Here is a 22,694-nt window from a genome sequence, read left to right on the forward strand (position 1 = left end):
ATTTCTCGGTTAAGACCATCATGATATGGAGACCGTCGAAAAGCTTCTGTTGGAAAGAATTCCTCCTCCTCCTGATCGCGTTCCTCCTCCTGGTCAGACGACAACGATATCTCCTTATGAGGTCTCGCGAAGGGACTAGAAGGGAATCTGGCTTGCCGAGACGGAGTCCTCTCAAGATGGGGGGCCAGGAATATCGGTACATTCGTTACATCAAGAAGTGGTGAGTCAGTGGAGTCTGATGAATGGGGAAGGCGAGGAGAAAGGCTAGGATGCGGCCGACTCGGAGCACCTGGTAATCCATAATACGTCGACTGTGGAGGAATCGGTCTTCGTCATCTGGATCCTCTATCAGAACACTCTCCCGTTTTTTTTGGCAGCGTGATCAAAGTGAGTGGGTGGCACAGCTCGCACAGGAGTGGATTGACGGCTGGAGTTGATGGTTTCGTTGAGGTTGATGCTTGGGGTTGCAAGAGGATATATTGGTATCGGGGGTATGGGAGTGCTGGAAGATGTGCGCTGGACGTTGGGGGCTAATTCATCGGGTTGAGTTTGAGGGGTGTTGGAACGGTTTGGCGTGGCATCGTTGGTCGAAACAAGATCGGATTCATCTGTGGTCGACACCACAGGACGATTAGCGGACTGACGTTTTGAACGTCGTCTCTGGCGTCGCTTTGAAGGGCTGAATGGTCGAGGATCTTCCTCTTCTATATCCGTCTCCTTTATCATCCTCTTGTTCAGTTGAGCCATCATAAGCCTCCGAGCAGTGCTACGTTCGCTGCTTTCCCCACCAGATACAGTATTGTTCCGACCGAGTTTAGTGCCAGAAGGCGGAGGCGACATTGCTGGAGATGGAAATGTTGAATCCATTAATTCCGTGCCACCCGTGAGCTTTTGTAATGTGCTCTGTAAAGTTAGCATGCGGGCTGCACCTGCACTATTCGATCGTTGAAGCCCTTGACGTGACACCAGAGCCTCCAATGTGGGAAGTCTTGGGATAGGAGAAGAAGCACCAGAAGGTACAGAAGGTAGAAAAGGGTTCTCTGCCGTTAAGAAACCAGGTAAAATGAACGGAGAATTGGGTAACGGATTAAGATGGGAGGGTATTGGTGCGAGAATTGAATGTGGAAGGTATTCAGCTCGCGAGGGTGGTGAATCGTCAGGAGAAGAATCGTTGCTGGGCGTAACAGACGTTGGCAAAGGAGACTGAGGAGGTTTGAATTTTCTGAGATCCTTGGAACCCCTAGAACGTGAACGTGAACGTGAGCGGCGTTTACGGTTTACATTCGACGGCTCAGGCGACCCTGGGTTCTCTTCGGGCTGTACGATCGGCTTGTAGTCGCTATTGGAGACGCACTCGGGGGGTGTGTCCTGTGATGGATCCTGGACATCATCATGCAGGGTTTTCTCGCCTTCGCTAACAACTTCATTGTGCATCTGGGGCCGCCTTCCATTTTTCAGTCGTGGTAAAGATGCAGCGCGTTTGAGCTTTGCAACCGCATTGGCGCGTTGTTCAGCAACCGACCCTGGATCATTCTCCATGCCCGGGAAGAACCCTGGAGGAGAACAAACCATCGGTACACTTAGATTTTATGTTTATGTGATTTTAGAAGCGACTCACGTAGTTTGTTGGCCGTATCCGACCCGGAAGGTTAGGGTACGCCTCAGTAGCAAGAATATCTGTTGCAAACGACAGTCTTTGAAACTTATCATGGGTATTATTAACGAAAAAAAAATAACTGAAGACACACCTAATACTTGGGCTGAGCGCTGAGCGCTGAATGTTGAGGAAGAACAAACGAAGAGAAAGGCTCTAAACTGCGAGAGACCGAATGCGGCGGAAGTACTTGTATACACGTGACTAATAAAAGCTTCCGGAGACAAGGCTGTGGAATAATATACGGACACATAAGTACTTGTTGGAGTGCATCTGTCTCAACTATCTATACAAAGGAGCATTAGCTGCCTCGAGGAGTCACGGCGACTGTTGACTGCGCTTCTTCAAACAGTTAGTGAGGTTAACGCGGCGAATGGTGGACCATCATCGTTCGTAATTTTCGCTAACACATGTTGTCCCTGTCAAAATTGTCACCTGTTCGTGGGCTATTCGTGTGCTATTTCCAGTTGATGGGGCGTTGATCTGCACCGGAAGATCATTCTTTGTCAAAACAATTATCATCGATAAGGCACGCGCATCGTGCTCTGCATCGTGGCTTCATCTTCTAAAGCATGTAGCAGTGCATTCCTCCACGTTTATGCCTTGTGTTTCTGACTTTTGGTTAATCTTTTTCAAGGCATGCGCCTCCTGGAGTAAGCTTTGCTTCATTTCAACCTGTACCATGGGGAAGTGCAGCTTGTTCCATGCGGTGAGAAATACATTGTCGTTTATTCGGACCAAGTTCGCTACAAAGATCAGGTCCATTGACACGCATTCCATATCCGTGACTCTTCTCAGTGGTTGATGGTTACGCAAAGGAACGTTGTCTCGGCATCTTCGAAACGTTCGCATCCCTCGACCTGAAACCTTCCAAATGCAAACTGATATGAACATGCGGACCCTTCTATCAATGCGAGCTCGTATCCGCTATAGTGCAACAGACTTCCTACTCAGTTTCAGACGTGACTTGACTTCGTATCACTGTCCAAGGTGGCCTGGAAAGTTCGAAACCTTCACCGATCCTCGCGTACATATCACCGCCTAAGCGCGACACGGCCCGAAGCTTAGCGGGATCAACGGTACCGCTTGCAGTCAAAACGGACTCTCTAATATGTGTCCGCTTTATGAGACCCAAGACCAATGTGTTCGTGACCTCGTCCGAATTGGGCGGACGAATCTCGTAGGAATGGAACAACTGTGAAGCCGATGTCATTAATAAGCGAGCATGGCAAATAAAACAACGAAGTGCATGCCTACCTCGCATTCAAAACTGATGGCACTTTCTTTGACCCATGGGGGCCTCACGTCTATCTATGTAAGGGCAAGCATTGCGGTCAATACGTACGCGAGCGACACATGATCAACAAGTGCTGCGGCTGCTAAACGGAATGGACTTGCGCTGGCAGATCTGGTTAGACCACTGATGTCCCACTCGTCGATATCAGCAGGGGCGTCGACAGTTGTGATATTTGCTGCTTCTATGAATGGTTCGCTGACGATGCTTACGGTAAACTGTTTTGTCGCGAGTATATTTTCTTTGGTATCTTTTGACTTCCCAGTCCGCGGAGAATGAGAGAAGGAAATGCTCAATAACGGCGGATTGTGCGCGACCTTTCAGGTACCAGCAGCACAAACAAATCAATTTCAAGGCATTCAAAAAGATGTCTGACGCACCATCGAAAAGTAGCTGTACAATGAAGTTAGGTCAGACTGGTTGGCTAAAACGTGCTGAAAAAAACTCCCCTGAACGGAGCAAGGTTAGGTATCCCATTGGAAGACGTGCTGGACACAAGCGCGATGGGGCGAGGCACGATGCATGAAGTCAATAAAGGATATATCTCCCTGTCAGCAGTTCAAGTCAGTGATATGCGAACGATAAGGTTAGGTTTGAGAAGCAAGAACTTCTGCTACCACTGTTTGTACAACACTGCACGAGGTCGCGTACCTTGACGATATGTCTGAGAGGTTCCAAGTCTTCCAGCCTTTCTCTTCTTCTGCTTTCCACGACTTTCCAGGTTCGACATGGTCTGGGAGGCCCTGCCTCAGTTGCCAATTGGGGTTTGGTGGGTCAGTCTCGCGGAATGAGGCGGCAAAGTTGAACGGCTGTCCCGAGTTCTGGGTAGGTTCGTTGCTTCTATCTGACATGGACGAGAATAGCTGGATCCTAGAGGCGCAATTTTTGTTGTAGAGAGTACTAAGTCTCCTGGCCGTCGGACGCAGTGGGGTCAATGTGGGTAGTCGACGAAACTTGTGCAGGTAGCTCATGGTTGCGTTATTTAAATAATTGCTACCACCAGTACTTAAGCTTTAAGTTGCATGCACATATGCATATGGTCGTTCACTGTCGTGAGATTTGGGATCTAAGCAGGATGTAAGTCCACTCGATGGAAAACTATTATAAAAATAGACTGTTACCGGGCCGAGCAAGTCGCAGGCCATGTCCGCGGGCGGCGGTACCGTTTCATTCGGCAGGAACTTGTCAGATAGCGGTTTTCGCCAAGCGGCACGTTATGTCAAGTAACGAGGACGGTTCGGCCATATCAACAACTAAAGGTCGATACAACCAACCTTGTTCTCGTGCCAGCGAGTGCACGACTTGCCAGTGGACTTGGAATTTCACATGCGGGCTGCCGCCTCAGTGAGTACTGATAGATAATTGTCGCAATGACAGTTATGATATGGCGATTATTTATACGGTCCTCTCAATGAAGCATATCAAACTCCACTGCGACCACTCACTCACTCACAGGAAATAAACATTATTAATACCTCTTATCTACCATGACGACTGCCAACGAGACAGTGCCAGCTGGGTCTTACGCATATACCAATACACTCGAGGGTGTTTACTACGGGCCCAAGTGCGTTGAAACCGCACTCCCAAACTTTTGGACACTCTTGGAGCCAAACGAGCACTTGTCGTAACAGGAAGGTCTCTCCGTGACAAGGTGAGTTGATGCATGAATCGCTTCAGATTTGTCAATCAATATAATTGACTCGGAGCGTAGACTGGTATTGTGACAAAAATCGAGAACATTCTGAAGAAATCCAATGCATTTGGTGCCACTTTCTCGGAAATCGGGGAGCACGCTCCTGAGGCTGGTATCGAGAATGGCGTCTCCAAGTTCGTGAAGTCGATGCCGATATTATAGTGTCCGTTGGTGGAGGTTCTCCCGTCGATGCATCAAAGGCTATTATTTTCAGGCTGCAGCAACAAAGAGCACAAGAAACGTCTGGCAAAGAGCTGGAGTTCTTGCGGCAAATCGCAATACCAACAACCCTGAGTGCGGCCGAGTACACGGTAAGATCTCGAAGTGATATAGATATAAATAACTCGCTTTCTCATTTAGATATTCTAGTGTGGTGCAGGCTATACCAATAAACAGGGTGACAAGGTAGTTGTTGCTCATCAACAGCTTACTCCAGCGGGGATCATACTGGACGCCGAGTTGACTCTTTCAACACCTGAACAATTATGGTAGATAATCAATCCAGTGACCCCGGTGTATGCTCACTTCGTTCCAAAGGCTTTCCACTGGCATGCGTGCGCTGGACCATGCGGTTGGTAAGAAGATAATACGCGGCGCCTCGTGCTTCTAAATATCTGGAAACAGAGAGTCTATACAGACCTGGAGTGCCCTTACCAATGAAAAAGCTATGCCATGCTGCTATCGCGGATCTCTTCCGTTTTCTTGTATTATCAAAGAAAGACAGCGAAGATCTCGTTGCCAGGCAGAGGCTGCAGGTTGCGTCATGGATGAGTTTATGGCCGCGAAGGATTGAAACACATAGGTAAGTCATATTACGCGGAGGTGGCTTACATTCAATTATTTCTTGTGAAGCCCGGTAGGATTATCTCACACGCTTGGTCATAAGCTCGGAGCAACATATGGAATACCGCATGGCATCACCTCAGTCAGTACACCCGGAACCCGCGCATAATTTCCTAACCACGATTTATCTCTAGTGCTTGACACTTGCACCGGTCGTCAACCTACAAGCGGAAATAGCAAGTCAAGAGGACAAGGAGTACCTTGCTGAAGCCTTACTATATCTCAGAGAGCCATCAACTGGGACTGTTGACGGAGATGTCAAGAAACTATCGTACATGATCGCTAGGCAAGTGTCTTTTGCCATACACTCAGAATGAATTCTCAGTTTCCATAGCCTTGTGCAAGAGCTCGGACTGCAGAAGACTTTGAGCCAATATGGGGTACCAACAGCCGAAATTGAACAGATCGCGGTCCGTGCAGTTGGTCAAGAGGATGAAGAGTTGCTTTCAAAGGTCAAGATTATTTTGGAGAGCATTTACTGATTCAAGTCCTGCTCGTTATCGAGTGGTGGATGACACCGATGTAAATATATGCGCAAGCCTTACTCAACTATTTTTCGCAATGCCCGCCCCGAACAAGTTGAGGAAATTAAAGTGGGTGGTTTTTTCTGTTTATTTTGGTGGTTCGGACAACATCATGTCCATCCGTCGAAGGAAATGCAAAGGTGCGTTAGTGGAGCGTAATTGAAGTGCATCAACAATAGTGGTAGGACTGCTCAGTCGATGGGCTCGTTTCCATGATTCCAGTTTGGGAAGACCTGGCAAAGATTACAAAGAAAGGCGAGCGCCAGGGGGTGGTAATACTATTCGAGTCCAGCATGCGATGACGGTACCCATGTCACATATTGATTGGTCTAGAGTAGTCAGCAGGGGGGGGGGAGGGAAGGTTAGACCCGTTTTCTAGATATTTTGAACTGTGATTAGTGCTGTGAAAGATCATCGGAAAGAAGTCAACCTATCAGTACAATTCCAATGACCCTATATAAAGGGTATTGGTCTGAGTAACATTGAGTTGGCAATATGACGATCTTGGTTTAGTGCAGATGCGGCAACAAGAAAGACTCGACTATTTATTTTATTTTATTTTGTATCAGCATAACACCTATCATCCAACAGTCCACCTTGTCGAGTTTGTTTCCCACCCACCCGGCGGCAATCTTGTCAGCGTCCAAACCGAGCCAACGCTCAGCCCCAGCCCAACCACTGTTGGAATGACCTCTGTCGGTCATAGCTATATCGTGGGGAAGTCACATGCGACACAGCACTGATGAGTCATTCCTATATGTCCTACATTTGACTTCCAGATCAAGTTGGATTTTATTTGCCGTAGGGATATGTACAGCTAGGTACATAAGCCAATGTCGATTTTCTTTCCCTCCCTCTCTGGGCCCTTCGAGCCTGTGGAGCACATTGATGTTTAACGGGAGGACATCCTCCAGCCAGCCGAGAAGGAACTACAGCTTCGGATAACTCGTCTGCAGACTCCAAAGATGTAGCATCAGAGTTATCACTGAATAAGGGGCCATGCTGTCAATCACATAAGTTAGATATCTATCGAACGCAGCAAGTAATGTCTTCCCCACTTCAAGTTCACTCTCGCTATAATCTCTTCCAGAAACCCATTCATCAGGAATGCCGAGATACACATTCCATCACCTGTGATGTTGGCCAGCATCCAAACCCCACTGCTGGTTGCCTGCAGGTCCTGCTTCTTCGGAATCCTTGATATGGACAGTGTGACAGTTGGTTTGACGCGGCATGAATGAAGTTTGACGTGCATGTGACACGACACTGACGAGGTTTGATGCGGCACAACTTGTTTGATGCTGCACTGATAGTAGGCCTTGACGCGGCATAGAGTGTGGATGTTGATATTAAGACTGCGAAGATGTTTGGGAGAACTTGTCGTGGTGTGAATGGTGCTTGACCCAGCCTAAACGAGGCTTCTGACATGTTGGGGCTTGATGTGGTGGTGCAGACTCAGAGTATAGAGAGTGGATCGAACTTGACAGGGTGAGGTCGAGGCTTGACAAAGTGAGACACCACTTGACACGTCTGAAAACCAACATAGATGAATGAATTAGAGGTAATACAACAATACAGGACTGACGCGCAAGATGCATACTAGTAGTGTGAACACAGAGGACAAGTACTGTAAATTTGGTGAGAAGTGAATACAGCACTATAGAGCCTGTATGCAGGCAGACACCCATATGTTGATCATTAACGAGGATTTAAAGTGTTTGGAATAACATATGAAGTTGTTTTGAACATGATCTGTATGCTAGAATTTGTTACAGTGCCGCGTCACAAGCACGTCACGACCAAGGCAGGCGCAGCAAGGACCGTGTCAATTGCCTCGACCACAACTTGCTGGACTCGCCATGGGTTCTTCAATGATGTAAGTCTTCATGTCGCAGCAGATTCGATGCACCTCTGACCAGTTCAACAGACATTCCCCACCTTGACACAACAACCGCACCGCTACCATCACATCCCATGACAAAGAACACGATCAACTTTTTTTCACACCCTCTGTCCTCCAGAGCCATAGTATCCAACCACCCACACAGGACTCCCGTGCTGAATGTCTGCATACCGTGAGGGAAATATGTTAGGTTTCTAACCTTTTGAATCCATCTACCATTGACTCGGATGATATTTCCATATAGCGTAGCGCTGATGCCATCAGCGGGAAAGGGCATTTGGCACAGCCGCCACGTCCTCATTGCCAGCAAGCCCATATTATCACCGCCAGGGTCTCGAATGCTGCTGGTGCCTCACGCAGTAGCGTGCTACCAGTGGAGATGTTCAATATCACAAGAGTCACCTTTCAGGCTCCAAGCACCAGTGCACTGGCTGCAACTGGCAGTCCTCTCCCCCTGCCATGCGCTAAACAGGCTCCCAGTGGATATACGATGCTTCGGGATCCTCGCCAAGTGCTTCACGCATCTCGCAAGCACTCGACATACACTTCTCATTCTCACTGGGCCATTAAAATTCCTCTTTCTTTATATGTGTTTCTGTTCAATTGCATCCTCGACATGAACAATCTACTCCCACTACATGTAGAACTTATGTATTGCCCTGAATAGAGCACACTTCAAACCCCTTCCCAAATCTTAATGACCTTGACCTGTAGGTTTAAAATCAGATCAGGCTTCCTTGAGACAGGGAAGAGCTTACAAAGCAATCATGGACATGGAACACGTAAATTCTGTCTTCATCAATCGATGAGAACAACAGCTCATCTGTAGAACTGGATATCTTGCTCAACACAACCTCAACATAAGGCAGGGATGTTGTTAAAGACTGTCCATCCAGGTCTATCGTAGATGGCTCTATCACCAACCATCCTAGGCCCTGCCCATACTTGATAGCTAATGGGCTAAAGTCCATCACACGCAAACTGTACTCCAAGAAATCATTACTGTCTGTTGCGTCAATTGCATGTTCCACCTTCAAGACTCGACTCCCAGTAGCAGAATCAACAACGTCTGAACAGTGCTGGAAAATACGAGTATTCAACGGGCCCCAATGTTTCCAAGGTATCGATGTTGACCCCCCTTTAATGAAGTTGGGCTCGAAGAAAATCCTGGTAGAAATGACAAAATGGAGGGAAGGTGACATGTTCAGGGATATGATTTGATGAGTAGGATCTGATTTCCACATTTTTTGTTGCATCCCTGGCTGCGGCCTACTTTGTGCACCATCGTCCTTTGAGTTGTTGGAGAGGAAATGTGTACCACGTACAGGTACAGGCAACAAGAAGCATGTGAGCAATTGTGGCGCCTGAGACATATCCTCGATGGAATAGACCTTCAAATTGATGCCGACAATCATAAGCAATCTACTAGTTCTGAGGAAATAATGATCAATTGAGATTTGACTTCCAGATGTAGCGTCACTGAGGACACTCTAAATAATCCATCAGTCATTGAGTCTTTCAATCGACAAGGCTTGCTCACATTTGACGTCATCGAGTGCTGCCAGTCCCAAATCTGCAACCACCACAGGATCCTGTCTGGATCATTGAGTCTCAGGGAGTGCAAGAGAGCCATAAGCCTCCCCAGACTCCGAATCCTCCAACCCTCAGATTTTGGGAGAATGTTCTGAGGTCCATGCAGCTCTGGTAACATAAACAGCATAGGTCCAGCAGCTTGGGGGTGAGCGCCATTTCCATCCAAAGGTAAATGTCGATATAGACATCCAGCCCATCAGGAACGTGGTATGCAGCAGCGAGCAGATTTTGCGTTGGGTCCATGAGAATATCATTTAGCTGTGCATTGGGAACTGAGGACAGTGTATTTGAATGCCATGCACAGTCAAACACTCGCTGTGAGGGCTTTTGTAGTATTGGAAAGATCTTGGAGATGGTTGGACCCCGTAAATAGTTATGATGCAGGGTTGGGTCGTCCATGAGGCAGAAATGCCCATTTGACATGAATGTAAGTTTCATAATGTACTTGTTTGAGACATCAACGTGTTCGACAGGTTGAGTGTTCAACTGGAACCATGCATGAGCTTTGTCCCTCAGGAGTTGTAGACACTCTGAGATAGTAGGAGTGTGGCTATCGAGAGGGAGATCAACAGGAAGTAGTTGTTGACCACTGAGTTCAACAATATATTGGAGCTCAGAAGATGACAGGTACGTCTGGCGAAGGTCTCTACATACCTGCAAGACAACTGTCAGTACATAGGGGTATCAGCAAATAAAGTACTCACGGATGTACATTGAAGGATATCTTGGTAAGGAAGGAAGGACAGAATGTAAACATGGAGATCAGCAAGGAACAGAAACTCCATCAGGAAAACATCGAGTTCCTTTTCGGTCCTTAGCTTACTTAAAGTTCCTTAAAATTAATTTTAAGGCTGCTAAGGAGAATAAGGAACTAGTGTGTTCCTTAGCGAAATGTATTCTAAGGAGCGAAGTCGTTTCAAGGCGGTTAAGGCATCAAAGGCAGTTGTATTTTTGAAAGTAAAATAAGTAAAATAAGGCGCCTGCTGAGCGCCAAAAAAAAACATGTTATGTATTATGTTAGCGTTTACTTCAATAAGCACTGATAGACGCGCGACACGCCGACAACAACAACTCGCTCGTCATCTACACATCAATCGCGGAAATCTACAAAATCTAAGAAAAAAACATCATAGTAAGTTTTAATCGATAATCGTCGCGTCAAACATTGCTTACTGGGTGCTGGTGAATCAGATGGCTCCAAGATCTCGCGTGCAACTGCAACGAAAGACGTGCAAGTGGGGAGATGTGGCTGTCCGGGCGGAGGCTGCAATCAGAGCTGAGGCGAGGGCAGAAGAAGCGGAGGCGAGAGCAGAAGAAGCAGAGGCGAGAGCAAACGAGATGAAGGCGAGAGCGGGAGAGGGATTATTGTGCTTCAAGTTCTTGAAGAGGGCGGGGGGCCGTTTTTGAAGGAATCGAAACAGAGCGCGTTGCTCGAGCCTCGAGTGACTGTAGACCATGGTGAGTGCGAGTACATCTCGAATTTGATGAGAACTTACCTATCATTTGAGCAGGAATCGAGACAGAACGTGTGGCTTGAGCGTAGAGTGAGTTTTGTACAAGTGTATAATAGTGAGGATTAAGGCCGTCTGCCTGGGGAAATATGAATTGTCGTAGAAGACGGCGGTCGTTCAAAAGCTCGTTGTATTCTTCGTCCAACTTCATCTGCAGCTCCAGAGAGCTATCATCAACGCCAATCTGGAGGGTATTAGGCAAGAATCCATTCTTGCCATCCGTGACATCAACGCGATAGTTGTGCTCAAAGGCTTCATTGTCAAGGCCAAACGTCTCAATCTTCTGACGTTCGATGAACGCACCGTCCATACCGTCTTCACCATACACGAACTGGATGAGGTCTCCAAGCGAGTTGCGAACAGTGCCATCATAGTGTACCATCACGTCCTCCAATGCCTTGACGAGACGACCTGTCCAAGAAGATGCATTTCATGTGAAATCACACAATTGCAACGCTTTACCTGTTTTTGAATCTCGCTTTTTGAATCTCGCATAATGATACCGGTCTCTGCCTTCTTGACGGCCATGGTGTACCATCACATCCTCCAATGCCTTGACGAGACGACCTGTCCAAGAAGATGCATTTCATGTGAAATCACGCAATTGCAACGCTTTACCTGTTTTGAATCTCGCTTTTTGAATCTCGCATAATGATACCAGTCTCTGCCTTCTTGACGGCCATATCAATAAGACCTTCTCTTCCAGCCATGGCATGGAAGAAAAACTCCTGCGGCGTCAACCCTCGTAGATATGAGTTCTTGACGAAGCCACATGCCTCCAGGCTGAAGTCGTCCTTGGTGAAATGGGGAAGAGTACGATGACGGAACCCGAATGGGATTCGACGACCTTCAACACTTTGCTGCCCGACACAGACAGACATTTGCGAGATGTTGATGTATGAACCCTTGGAACCAGCTGTGACCATCTGCTTCACGTTGTACCCAACAGCGAGGTTGAAGGCAGCAGGCCAGGAAAGCCGCACAACCCATATGAAGACGATATGGTCTTGGAGCCTGCCTGCCTGGGGAAATGTGGGTTGTCGTAGGGGCGGCGGTTGTCGAGCATCGCATTGTATTCTGTCATCTAGATGGGTCTGTAGGGTATTTAATTAGCAAAAGGACGACAAAATGAGAGGCAAGGACGTACCACAATCACGCTATTTCAAACGCGTGGTGATCGGCATATCTGTTGACATAGTAGGAGTTGAACATGTCGTATGAGTCGTGTGGACTTATTTTTGGGATAAAGTCCGGGCCATAGACTGGAATGAGATGGGCAGCGCGAAAGATACAATCGATGTGAATAATTGAGACGTCTGGGACATCGTCACCAGTTGTCGCCGGCGTGACGACATACATGCCTGTGTCGGGATCGCGTTCTTCGTGGACATAAGAATACCAATGAACTATGGCGCAGGGATAGTATGAGGTCCGATAGTTAAATGAGAAAAAGCAAAGGACTCGCGCAACTGCGAGTCCATTCATGGGAGAGTCGAAGTCAACACCCATGTTGATGAAGATACAGTCATGCCTCGGTTCGCCAGTGCGCCACGATGGTGTTGCCCTGATGTGCTCGCGACGCATACCTCCTGTACCACTCAGATCACTGGGTGCATGGAACGAGGCTGCAGCAGAATTAAAGAGGGTGAGTTTCCCTAGGAATACTTGCGCTGTTGCCGGATCAAACTCAGGAGGGTTGGGATCGTCTGAATAGAGTTGATCATGTATGAATTCCTGAATCATAAACGGGAGGCGTGGAAGGTCGAGTTCGAGGCTGAGTGCATGAACATTTCGTGCACAACCTATTCATTGTCAGAAAGGGTCCAGGAGCAAAACGTTTAACATACGAGGAGTTAATGCAAGCTCAACATGGGACTCTACAGTCGGTCCATCAATAATCTCACCAGCATCCACTTCAACGGATTGATTTTGAGGCTCGTGGATACGCAGGCGCCCATGATGGCCTTCTTGCGCCATATTAGCCTCCGCGTCGTCATCCGGTTCTAAGTCGTCGTCTGCAGGAATATTCTGACCTATTGGGGATATGAGAAGGGCTACATCATCAGCGAAAGATCACGTACGTCTCCTGAGTTCTCCCAAAGCATTGGACAGACAAGAGCCACGAAGCATACCGCGTGCCTCAAAATCTACGCGAGCGGCTGCAAGTTTGTCGAGGCGTTGATTTGTTAGTAGCATTTGTCCGAGTGCGTTAAACCTGCTAGATCGGCGCCAAGGTTCTTTAACTGCCTTGATGTGCTTGGACTCGGTAATTGAAGAGCAAAGGCCGTTGGGTGCGCCGAAAAGTCGAATCAGTAATATGTAGTGGCACAGGGAGTGTTGACGCGGAAGGGAGAATGTCGAGACCACACCGGTTGTCTTGAAGATCTCCCGATATTGGTGAAAGCGGTCGAGGGCATCTTGTAGTTTTACGAGGTCATCTTCAGTGAGAGCCTCGCGCCTCACAATGTAGCAAAATTCTAGAAATGCACTGAATGTGCGCACCACATCTTGAGGGACGTGACCTTCAATTGCAGCTAGATAGACCTAAATACGAGTCAGCTCACATGTCGTTTGGAACGGAATACACAGCATACCTTCATTAATGCCTTTGAGTCGTCACCCGTCCACTGCCGAAAACCTCGCCCATCAGGAAAGCGTCGCAACCCAGCGAATGGGGCAACTGCTGCTATCCTGTATGTTATTAGTAGTTATCAGCAAAACATCATAGATTTGCGTACCTGCGGTCAATGTCATCCATTATCTCAGCCGCATGACGGGTACCGTGTGTGACCAGAAGATACTCTCCCACCCAATCAACCAGATGATCCTTGAAAGTTCCCTTGATTATTTGATGCAAGATATCCGGAGATAGGAGCTCGTGGATGTCCGCTCGAGGAAAGTCATTTGTAAATGGCTAGAAAAGCAAAAAGGTGAGATTGGACCTAGCGAGTTTCAGTGAGCAACTTACAACGAGATCGGCAATGATGCCATACTGTTCCCAAGCCTGTTTGTATGTGAGTTGCTCGACGAGCAACTCAGTATGTGCTTTGCGTCGATGGAGACATGGTTGAGCGCCGTCAAGGTCCTTCCTATTTCCTAGACACCTATTTGATAATAAATAAGTCGTTGAAAAGCAAAACAAAGTTTGGTGACGCACCGTGGACACCAGTTCTGCACGACGCCAGAGAGAAGTATCTGTTCTGGATAGTCCGCTATGTAAGGGCCCAAGCCATACACCGTTCGTCGATAGTGGCCATCCGGAAAGCGTGTGACATCGAAATTTTCCATGAAAGGTTTCACAGACTCGAAAATCTTCGCAAGGGAGCGCTGGAATAGCTGCCGTCGAAAATTTCTGTACTTGATGTCGTCATTATGTTCCTTCGTAGCTAGACAAATGAAGGTTATGATACAGTGATCCATTGAGAATGACAAGCACCTACATTTCGGTATCGCAAGAAATCCAATGAGCACAACACCATTGCGATGTGCCCGTCGTACGCTATTGTGAATGTTCCCGATTGAGAGATAGAGTGGGTGGTATTCGGTCTGACCAGTAGCGACAGAAACAACAGTCTTATCACTGCCGATAATCAATGGTACAAATGTCGAACCATGATTCTCCTCATTTTGAGCGAGAACATCCTTGAGATGATTGTTAGTATGCCAAAAATGTAAATATGAAAGAGACGTACTGCCTGATTCCACGCCCAGTCACCAGACATAAAGTTCTTCCAATATCGTTTGTCCTCGGTAGTATAATCGCGGTAGGGTGAATACTCAATTCCTCCATCGAAATCACAGTTTGCCAAAATGCCACGCGTCATCTCCAATGGATCTCTATACCAGACATCATATTGTCCATCCATCCACGGCGGTACGTCTTGTTCGGGTTTGGCTCCGTTGTAGCACAACGTAAAGCTCTTCCAAGGGGTATCGCCGAGTGGTGTTGCATCAATTGTAGCGTACATGTCCCTATGGTTTGCAAATGGGGGGGCGTCATTGTGCTTTATGAGAGTCGCGGCCCACAAGTCGAGAAGTGTATCAATCTGCCTTGCAGACATTTGATTGCGCGTGAATAAGAATTCCGCCGTCTCAAATTCAACACGATTGTCATAAGGCGTCCAATCGGTTGGGGGGGCATCCGTGTGAGGTGGCGGGGGTGCATCCTGGTCAATAAATGCCCCATTAGCATCGCATTTGAGCCCTAAGACAAAAAATGAGTAACAGTAAGATGAACTCCTTAAAAAACGCCCACCTGTGAGGTGCGGATGGAAAGTACGCAATAAGCGCCCCATATCCGCCCAAGTACCTTCCTCAGGTACAAAACCCTGGTCGCCAGCCGGGTCATCATAAATATTCTCATCGATAACACCTGCTGGAGTGGGAGAACGACTCCGTGGAGGTATAAATCCGGGACCTGTGAGCGGAGCTGTGCGATTGAGGTTTTGTATTTGTGGGGTACCGTGCTTCGCATGTGTGTGCTGAGTGAGGCCAGACTTGTTTTTGAAGACCCGATTGCAGTTTGGAAACCGACAAACGAGCCTGGTGACAGCTGGGGCCATGTTGGACAGTGGGTAGTCGCAGTGAGATGGATACCAGGGAGCAGAATACGTAGAATGCAGACTAGACTAATACTAAGTGTGTGAATCAGAAATTATGACATGCTCAATCGAAAAAAATATAACTTCACCCGTTCGTTGCCACCTTTTGCTAGCGTCCATATTCTTTCAACACCTTGCTACCAGCATTCCTCCAACAGCTTGTCCTAGATCTCACCATGCCTCGACCTGCAACGCGCCCAGGGAATGCTAACAAACATCCTGGACAGATAGTTCTTGAAGCGAGTCGCGTAGCACGTCCAAAGGATGTAATTGCAGCTGAAAGAAAAAAGGCGTCAGCAGAGAAATCAGCCAAGGCAATCGCCTTAGAAGATGCTCAAAAGAAGGTCGCTGCAACGGAAGATGCTATGGCTGTTGAGCAGACAGCTCAACGTGCTGGCCCAGGACGCCTTGTCAGACCAAAGCCTAAGCCGCGCCCAGTGACCAAGGCAGCGCCAACTGCAAACCCCGACAAGACGCGTAAGCCTTACGCAATACAATGCTGTTGCAAGACTTACCAGTTCTTTGACATTTATACAGCTGTTGGGGCAAAACCAGTGTCCAAAAGCACTGACGCCCCGAAGAAGAAATATCCAGGCTTGAAACTCACCTTCAAGGATGGTGTCAACGCCAATCGAAAGGTGTCCAACAATGGTACATCATCTACAACGTGCGTTGTACTAAGCGCGGGCAGGGGCAGTGACAGTGGGAAAAATCGAAGGTCGTTGTAAGTTCGTCTTAACTGCGATGTTACTCTTATCAGAGCTGACTCTTTATTACTTCGACATATTTCACTCACTGCAATGTAGGGGATCTGAACACGCCATATCGACAGAGGAGGTGGAAGTGGGGAAGTGGGCTAAAAGCGTGGCATCGAAGTCCCAACGGAAGCCATCTGCGCCACCAAGTGCACATGCCAGTGGTAGGTTGAGTTTCATGTCTGCACACATCGCTAACAGTTTTTAGTGATTGCAAGCAGGGATGCGGACATATCCGAAGACGAAAACCTACCTGAAGATCATGATGAGAGCGTAACTGTGAGTCGGGGTAGTCAGGTGAGTGACTTCATGATTGTGAATGGGGAATGCTAAAATCAATGCAGGGTGTCGTGCGTATGATTGAGACTGTTGATGATGCCACGAGGGGACGGAAGCGTACCTTGTCCACGACCTCATTGGATGACCTCGAGCCCGAAGAGCCGCGTGAAATGGAAGAAGACGATGCCGACGAATATATTCCGGACAAGGATGAGGGTGCGGCTGAGGATGAGGATGAGGATGTTGAGATGACGGATCAGCAGGGTGACATTATTGAGGTAAGTACTGGTGGGTCCTGTGAGATAGATGAATCGCTCACCACTATCATGGATTTATAGGTCTCAAGCAGTCGACTCACAAGCTCTGTATGGAGAATTTGCTCAGGTCGCCTGACAACGCTGACAAATTCCTATGCAGATGTCAGTTAGCGTCATGGATACCACGATGGACGGTCCAACATCCAAGTTCGTCAAAACCGAAAATGGACGTGCGCCACGTACGATACTCAATCTGAAGAAAGAAAAGCCGAAGAATTCTCACTTGCCCAGCGCTGTTCAGAATCTCAGCTTTCGTTCCATATTTATTCCAACGGTCATGCACTGGGTCGGCAACAACAGCTATCCATGGACCATCCCCGATGAGAAACTCTCAGACGTTCTCGAGGATATATTCATGGCGGTGTGTAAGCAGCCTGGAGACTTTAGGAATGATGATGGCTGTAATCTTGCCTTCAACGTCGTAAGTAAATTGTATTCCGGTACTTCTAGCTGACAACTATGTTGGCAGGTATGCCAAAGGATCTCTGAATGGAGAGGCAACTTCGGCTCCACCGCTATCACGATTCTCATGGCGTTTTTCGCCTCCACGGACGAATTCAAGACCAAGGAGGCACGCAAAGACTATGCCGAATATCAACTTGAAGATTCGCGCTTTGTATATGAAGATCCGGATAACGAAGACTCACCTGGAGCTTTCCTATCGGAATTCATCTTGCGCATCTTCGCTGTTCAACTCAATGCCACCCAAGGACGCCAGATAATTGACTCGCTCGACTTCGGCTTACCTGGATATCAAACGGCCCTTGCACTGACCACTGCAGCCGTGAGTTTTGCAGCACCTTTACAAAACTTGCTAACTTTCATTTGCAGGCCGAGCGTGCACTTATTTTAGCTCGCGACGACCTGATTGTGGAAGATACTTCGGACCACGGGAAACACAAGATCGCGTTGACTCTCAATCAGTCCACAAACAAAATGAGTAACACAGGCACTGCTTTTTCTGCGGGTAATTGGGAGACTGATACACTCGCGTACATGGAACGGATCGAGGAGCTGCCCTTCGACCGCATCAAAGAAATTGTGGAACGATCTCAGGCGTACATGAAGCGTGCTCGCCGCAAGGACGAGTCTACTATTCTCGATGGTGAAACCCCCGTCAATCCACGTACACGTATCCGTATCTGAAAGCCTCGTATCGTTTCACTTCAATCTCTGCTCTCGTCAATTGCTGTCCTACACCGTTTTTAATATTTTTTTGTCATTTTCATAGCACGCCTTGACCGCCTTGAACTCGTTGACGTCCTTATTTTCGCCTTAGCGTACTTGGATTATTCTGTGTCTATTGAAATAATAACATGCCTTGACCGCCTTATCCGCTCCTTATCCGCTCCTTATCCTCCTTATTTCCTTAGTTTAAGGAAAGGGATCTCCTTAGTCTCCTTAATTTAAGGACGAAAAACGGCCTTAAAAGTTCCTTATTGAGCAAATTAAGGCAAATAAGGAGCGTTTAAGGAACTCGATGTTTTCCTGATGTAAGTATACTAGTGTCGCAGCACCTTGTCGCGGGCGTCGCGGTCGTCGCGGTCGTCGCGGGCACCATATCGCAGCACCCCCCAAATATGGAAAGAAGGTGCCCGCGATGACCGCGACGACCGCAACGCCCGCGACAAAGTGCTGCGACACTTGTCAGTAACTCATATTCAATTCCAAATCAAGCTGACTTTCTGCTATCGGTAGCTTGAGCAACTTGTGTCGTTTGATCCTCAAGATTATGCACTAGCAATGGTCAAATTTGTCATTCTACTAGTATGTCTTGCAATCTTCTGTGTGCGCACTGCGAGGCTGACAAGGACAACAGGACTTAATCCAGCACATGTATAGCTACTATTATCCTACTAATGCAGCGCCCTCAACAATACTGGGCTAACAGGAATCAAGGAGGCGGTAAGGGACGGAGTGATGATGTTGAGAACTGGGTAGATGGTTTTCGAACATGGTGTACTAGTACGTGTATTGGACTCAGAATCATTGTTTCTGACGAGCCAACTTGCTAAACCATCACACGTCCTGCTACACACAAATTCACACTCATCAGTCAACTGCACGCTTCAAATGACTGCGGAACAAAACTCGTTCATCAGGAATGCCCCGGAAAAGTCATATACATCCCATACTAATAACATATGTTACGAACACAATGACAATCGTGACCATGCCCGCCCTACTCGTATAGTACTACACCTAACGAAAAATTAGCATGCTCAGCTGCCAATCCTCATGCATATGCCCGGGCTGTGGGGCTGTACACAGGTGTCACTGGACTGACTGGACCTAGGCCTCAACGCTCAGGAGCGACAGGTAAAAAAATTCCATGGAGGACCGAGAACGCGAAGAAAGGTGCCAATGGCCGCGTCAGACTACGCAGTCGCTCATTAAAAAGAAATAAAAATAACATTGTATGCGGAGGAATCAGACTACAATGCAGTATGAAAGATCGTTTAGTAACAAGATAATTGTTTAAGAGACCTGACTTGCAGACCGGGAGTACTACGAATCTCGGTGATATCGCCTGACCGTGACTCTGGGAGCGTGGATACACATATAAGGAATCGGAGCACCCTCGAGTCCATGGCTCGTTCGGAGGACAAGTACTGGGAGGTTCCAGTGATTAGCAGTAAGTAAGTGTAGTTAATGCGCACTCACCGTTTAGGAACATCGCAGCAGTGGTCGCGGCAGATGCCGCGCAGCAGTCGCAGCAGTGGTGCAGCATTTTCACCATGCCCTTTTTTCGCATCAGGTTCTGGAAGTTTGTTGCTACTAGGCTGTAGAAGTACATATAGAGGCTTATTAGGCGCTTGGGGAGTTTACCAATGAGTTTGATGACGGAACAGTTCAGGATTTTGGGGTCTATGGTGGCCACGCGAGCGTAGCGAGGAGATTTGGATCATGTGCGTTCCCAGCGTTCTTGGCCCGGGTTCCGCTGCTTGTGGGCTTGCTTGACTGCCGATATACTGCTGGGTAGACCGTCGCGTAGGAATTTGGGTAGGTTGTCCTTTGAACTGTTGTGGTTGGGTCCTTCTGACGCTTTCTTCGCTTCTTTGTCGGTCTTCTCATTTCCTGGGACATTGATGTGTCCAGAGATCCATCTGACGGTGAGGTTGAAGTCGTCTTTGTTGTCTCAGTTGCTTAATCATTCTTTACTCCTCCAAGCAGATAATGTCTCTCCTTAAGAGCACGACCGTGCTTATTGTCAGTGCGGCCCCGTAGGTCTCATAGCTTCTCTTTCTCTGCCCGCCACAGGTGCCATGATTTCGTTAGTATCATGGATACCGTAACCGAAGGACTGAATGTATCGAAGGTGGTCACTATATACTCTACGTCGGGGTCGCCTTTTGTTGCGCTAGCTATCGAACGGCAAGAAATACGTTACGCAGTGGGTTTTCGATGTGGTGCTCACAATTCCATTCAAGTTGGCTTGGAGGACGATGATTGCATATTTTTTGATGGCTTAGTCGTGTTTTGTATACCATAATTTAGGCCATCCGAATTTCTATGTTCAAAGATAGGATAAGCATAAACGTATCAAAGCAATGTACTTCCTAGCTGCAGTCATTGGACGAACTTGAATATACACTTGATCAACGGGAGGGAGGTGCCAGACTGCAGGCTGATTGTCATGATGACGGTAGCCCGATTTATACCAAAGCACGCATCATAAAATATTCTTACAAAATAAAGCGATACATATAGACATGTGCCATAATGCGATGTGGCACACCTTCATGTATGCTTTCATCTTCGCACCCTTAGTAGTTAGCATCCTGTTCAATAAGCTCGATGGCTTTCGCAGAGCGGGGCTTAATAGAACACTTGAAGGGCTTCGGATGACTGAAAATCGTGTCTATTCAGACCGACGTCGGACATGATAAGACATGTGACATACCTGATTGTGCCAGATGAGGGATCGACCTCAGGGGTGATCTCAACACCGTTCACGACGACTTTGGAAATATCGAATACGGCCAGTGACATCACAACAGAGATCCAGATGGAGGCTTCAGCGAGGTGCATACCTGCACATCAAAAACAAGAAACATCGGAATATTTATCAGCGCTTTCTGTGAGTTGAGCATACCTGGACAGATGCTGCGAAGCACAAAGTTAGCATTTTACAGGTAACCAACTCTATGCTCACCGTCTCCCAAAACCAAAGCAGATTTTCCGGGGGTCGGTCTCAGGCTTTTTTCCGTCATTAGACAAAAAGCGTTCAGGGTTGAATTGCAAGGGACTAGCATATGTGTGTGGATTATTGAGCATGAACCTGTCATTACATTGCATTCTGTTAAAATATCAAATGCAGAGAATGGGTGTACCAACCAAATGTTAGGTATTACCAAGGAACCTTTTGGAATGAAATACCCGTCATGGATGTCATCCTCGGTGACACGGTGGGGGACACCTGTCATTGAGATACCCTTCAGCAACTGAAGAATGTGATAAACAAGATACACTGACCGGTAGGGACGACAACATTCCATCGTAGTACTTCTGTAGCAAGTGCTTCGGTATAGGGGAGAGAACCTCTGTCGGAGAAGGAGGGAAGACGATCAGGACCGATGACAGCATCTATTTCGGCCTGAGCCTTCTTCTGCACATCATGGAATAGTGTCATGGCCAGGAAGAACGAGTATATTGCAGAAACAGTCTGAGGAAAGCAGGGTAATACTCTGAGAAATAATGATTGGTAGTAGATAAGGAGGGACTAACCGTGTCGGCACCGCCGCCGTATAGAGATGCAGCAGACCACTTCACATCTTCTACGGACAACGTACGGTTTTCCAACAGATTCGAAGTAAAAGACTCCAGGGCAATTCCGGCTGCCTGTAAAAATTAAAATTCTACACATGATCGCAAAACTACAGATGTTGATCACCATCTGATCCTTGACAAAATTGTACGGCGTAAAAACCATCTTTTCGACGGTCTCACGCCATTCAGGGACTAGGCGCTTGAAGCCAGCACCAGGGAACCATTCGGGGGCTTTGACCACTACAAATGGTGAGGGAAATAGAAGTAAACATCGGGATACTATGGCTTACAAAATGGCATAAAATCAGCCACAAAGGCACCAGGAGCAGTGGAACGCGAGAATAGATCTAAACCGCGATCCGCAAGGTCAACAAAAGGATCGTCGTTCTTCGTCACTTCATCACCATAAGAGATGCGCAGAATGATGGCACCAGCGGTGCTATAAAAATCAAGATCATGTCAATGCAAAGACAAATAATACATACTGTCGGACATGTGCCTGTAGTTGACCGGGTTTCGTGAGCACACGCTGAAGGAATCGGCGAGTCTCGACCTCTTCGATCTGGCTGTATATGCCTACTGCGGCTCGGCTGCCAATCATGCGGTGGATGTTCCTGCGGTACCGGCGAAAGCGGTCACCATCAGGGAGAAGGCCCAGGCTGTGTTTCCAGCCAACAAGTTTCACCGCCAACAGGAAAAAATAGGACGGTCAGAGTACAGAGTGCGTTCTATGTCCAAGCATGTCTATCGCAGCCTTGACAGGAGTTCAGCACCACAATGTTGTTGACCCAAAACTTCGATGTGCGAGATGTTACCTGCAGACAAGACCTTGAAATGCATGATATCGGTGAAACGGTAGGTACTCACCATACTTCTTGCCCCATGTAGCAAAGGTGAGCCAGGGCTTGATGTCGGATGTGAGGCATGTCTAAGATGTTCCCGATGAGAGGCCAC

The 22,694-nt window shown here is 47.7% G+C and overlaps 8 protein-coding genes across 8 annotated transcripts; 2 read left to right on the forward strand and 6 right to left on the reverse strand.

Annotated features, from left to right (window-relative positions):
• Window positions 1–348: 348 nt before the first annotated feature.
• Window positions 349–1,539, reverse strand: F5147DRAFT_660235 (uncharacterized protein; the record flags this gene model as incomplete). The annotated part of the gene is made up of 1 exon (XM_041434660.1): window positions 349–1,539. One exon carries the CDS (start codon window positions 1,537–1,539, stop codon window positions 349–351), a length of 1,191 nt encoding a protein of 396 aa, XP_041284388.1.
• A 1,061-nt stretch (window positions 1,540–2,600) lies between these two features.
• On the reverse strand, window positions 2,601–3,799 carry F5147DRAFT_782988 (uncharacterized protein; the record flags this gene model as incomplete). The annotated part of the gene is made up of 6 exons (XM_041442788.1): window positions 2,601–2,849; window positions 2,912–2,965; window positions 3,020–3,265; window positions 3,329–3,341; window positions 3,404–3,496; window positions 3,600–3,799. The coding sequence occupies 6 exons, from the start codon at window positions 3,797–3,799 to the stop codon at window positions 2,601–2,603; spliced, it is 855 nt and encodes a 284-aa protein (XP_041284389.1).
• Window positions 3,800–4,071: 272 nt separating this feature from the next.
• F5147DRAFT_733535 (alcohol dehydrogenase IV) lies at window positions 4,072–6,319 on the forward strand. The gene is made up of 10 exons (XM_041439422.1): window positions 4,072–4,292; window positions 4,366–4,519; window positions 4,663–4,756; window positions 4,780–4,955; window positions 5,014–5,132; window positions 5,182–5,219; window positions 5,269–5,446; window positions 5,497–5,569; window positions 5,622–5,773; window positions 5,822–6,319. The coding sequence occupies exons 2-10, from the start codon at window positions 4,436–4,438 to the stop codon at window positions 5,967–5,969; spliced, it is 1,062 nt and encodes a 353-aa protein (XP_041284390.1). The 5' UTR covers window positions 4,072–4,292; window positions 4,366–4,435; the 3' UTR covers window positions 5,970–6,319.
• A 2,270-nt stretch (window positions 6,320–8,589) lies between these two features.
• On the reverse strand, window positions 8,590–10,292 carry F5147DRAFT_782990 (uncharacterized protein; the record flags this gene model as incomplete). Its single annotated transcript, XM_041442789.1, has 5 exons — window positions 8,590–8,622; window positions 8,673–9,404; window positions 9,462–9,506; window positions 9,562–10,161; window positions 10,212–10,292. 5 exons carry the CDS (start codon window positions 10,290–10,292, stop codon window positions 8,590–8,592), a joined length of 1,491 nt encoding a protein of 496 aa, XP_041284391.1.
• A 577-nt stretch (window positions 10,293–10,869) lies between these two features.
• Window positions 10,870–11,899, reverse strand: F5147DRAFT_590063 (uncharacterized protein; the record flags this gene model as incomplete). The annotated part of the gene is made up of 2 exons (XM_041432157.1): window positions 10,870–11,429; window positions 11,677–11,899. The coding sequence occupies 2 exons, from the start codon at window positions 11,897–11,899 to the stop codon at window positions 10,870–10,872; spliced, it is 783 nt and encodes a 260-aa protein (XP_041284392.1).
• Window positions 11,900–12,170: 271 nt separating this feature from the next.
• F5147DRAFT_590064 (uncharacterized protein) lies at window positions 12,171–15,313 on the reverse strand (the record flags this gene model as incomplete). Its single annotated transcript, XM_041432158.1, has 9 exons — window positions 12,171–12,820; window positions 12,866–12,982; window positions 13,100–13,562; window positions 13,613–13,709; window positions 13,757–13,932; window positions 13,987–14,122; window positions 14,176–14,404; window positions 14,459–14,660; window positions 14,711–15,313. The coding sequence occupies 9 exons, from the start codon at window positions 15,311–15,313 to the stop codon at window positions 12,171–12,173; spliced, it is 2,673 nt and encodes an 890-aa protein (XP_041284393.1).
• A 482-nt stretch (window positions 15,314–15,795) lies between these two features.
• Window positions 15,796–19,187, forward strand: F5147DRAFT_765435 (uncharacterized protein; the record flags this gene model as incomplete). Its single annotated transcript, XM_041440747.1, has 13 exons — window positions 15,796–16,096; window positions 16,157–16,286; window positions 16,426–16,538; window positions 16,583–16,653; window positions 16,719–16,931; window positions 17,071–17,391; window positions 17,440–17,754; window positions 17,802–18,096; window positions 18,202–18,250; window positions 18,485–18,620; window positions 18,669–18,737; window positions 18,790–18,935; window positions 19,027–19,187. 12 exons carry the CDS (start codon window positions 15,796–15,798, stop codon window positions 18,856–18,858), a joined length of 2,082 nt encoding a protein of 693 aa, XP_041284394.1. The 3' UTR covers window positions 18,859–18,935; window positions 19,027–19,187.
• A 1,413-nt stretch (window positions 19,188–20,600) lies between these two features.
• Window positions 20,601–22,666, reverse strand: F5147DRAFT_800189 (cytochrome P450; the record flags this gene model as incomplete). Its single annotated transcript, XM_041443255.1, has 11 exons — window positions 20,601–20,819; window positions 20,875–21,004; window positions 21,067–21,077; window positions 21,127–21,252; window positions 21,309–21,390; window positions 21,447–21,636; window positions 21,699–21,812; window positions 21,865–21,980; window positions 22,031–22,179; window positions 22,226–22,399; window positions 22,608–22,666. 11 exons carry the CDS (start codon window positions 22,664–22,666, stop codon window positions 20,738–20,740), a joined length of 1,233 nt encoding a protein of 410 aa, XP_041284395.1. The 3' UTR covers window positions 20,601–20,737.
• Between the last annotated feature and the right edge of the window lie 28 nt (window positions 22,667–22,694).

This window comes from Suillus discolor (genome assembly GCF_016758755.1).
Source record: "Suillus discolor strain FC423 chromosome Unknown F5147scaffold_287, whole genome shotgun sequence".
Classification (NCBI taxonomy): Eukaryota; Fungi; Basidiomycota; class Agaricomycetes; order Boletales; family Suillaceae; genus Suillus; species Suillus discolor.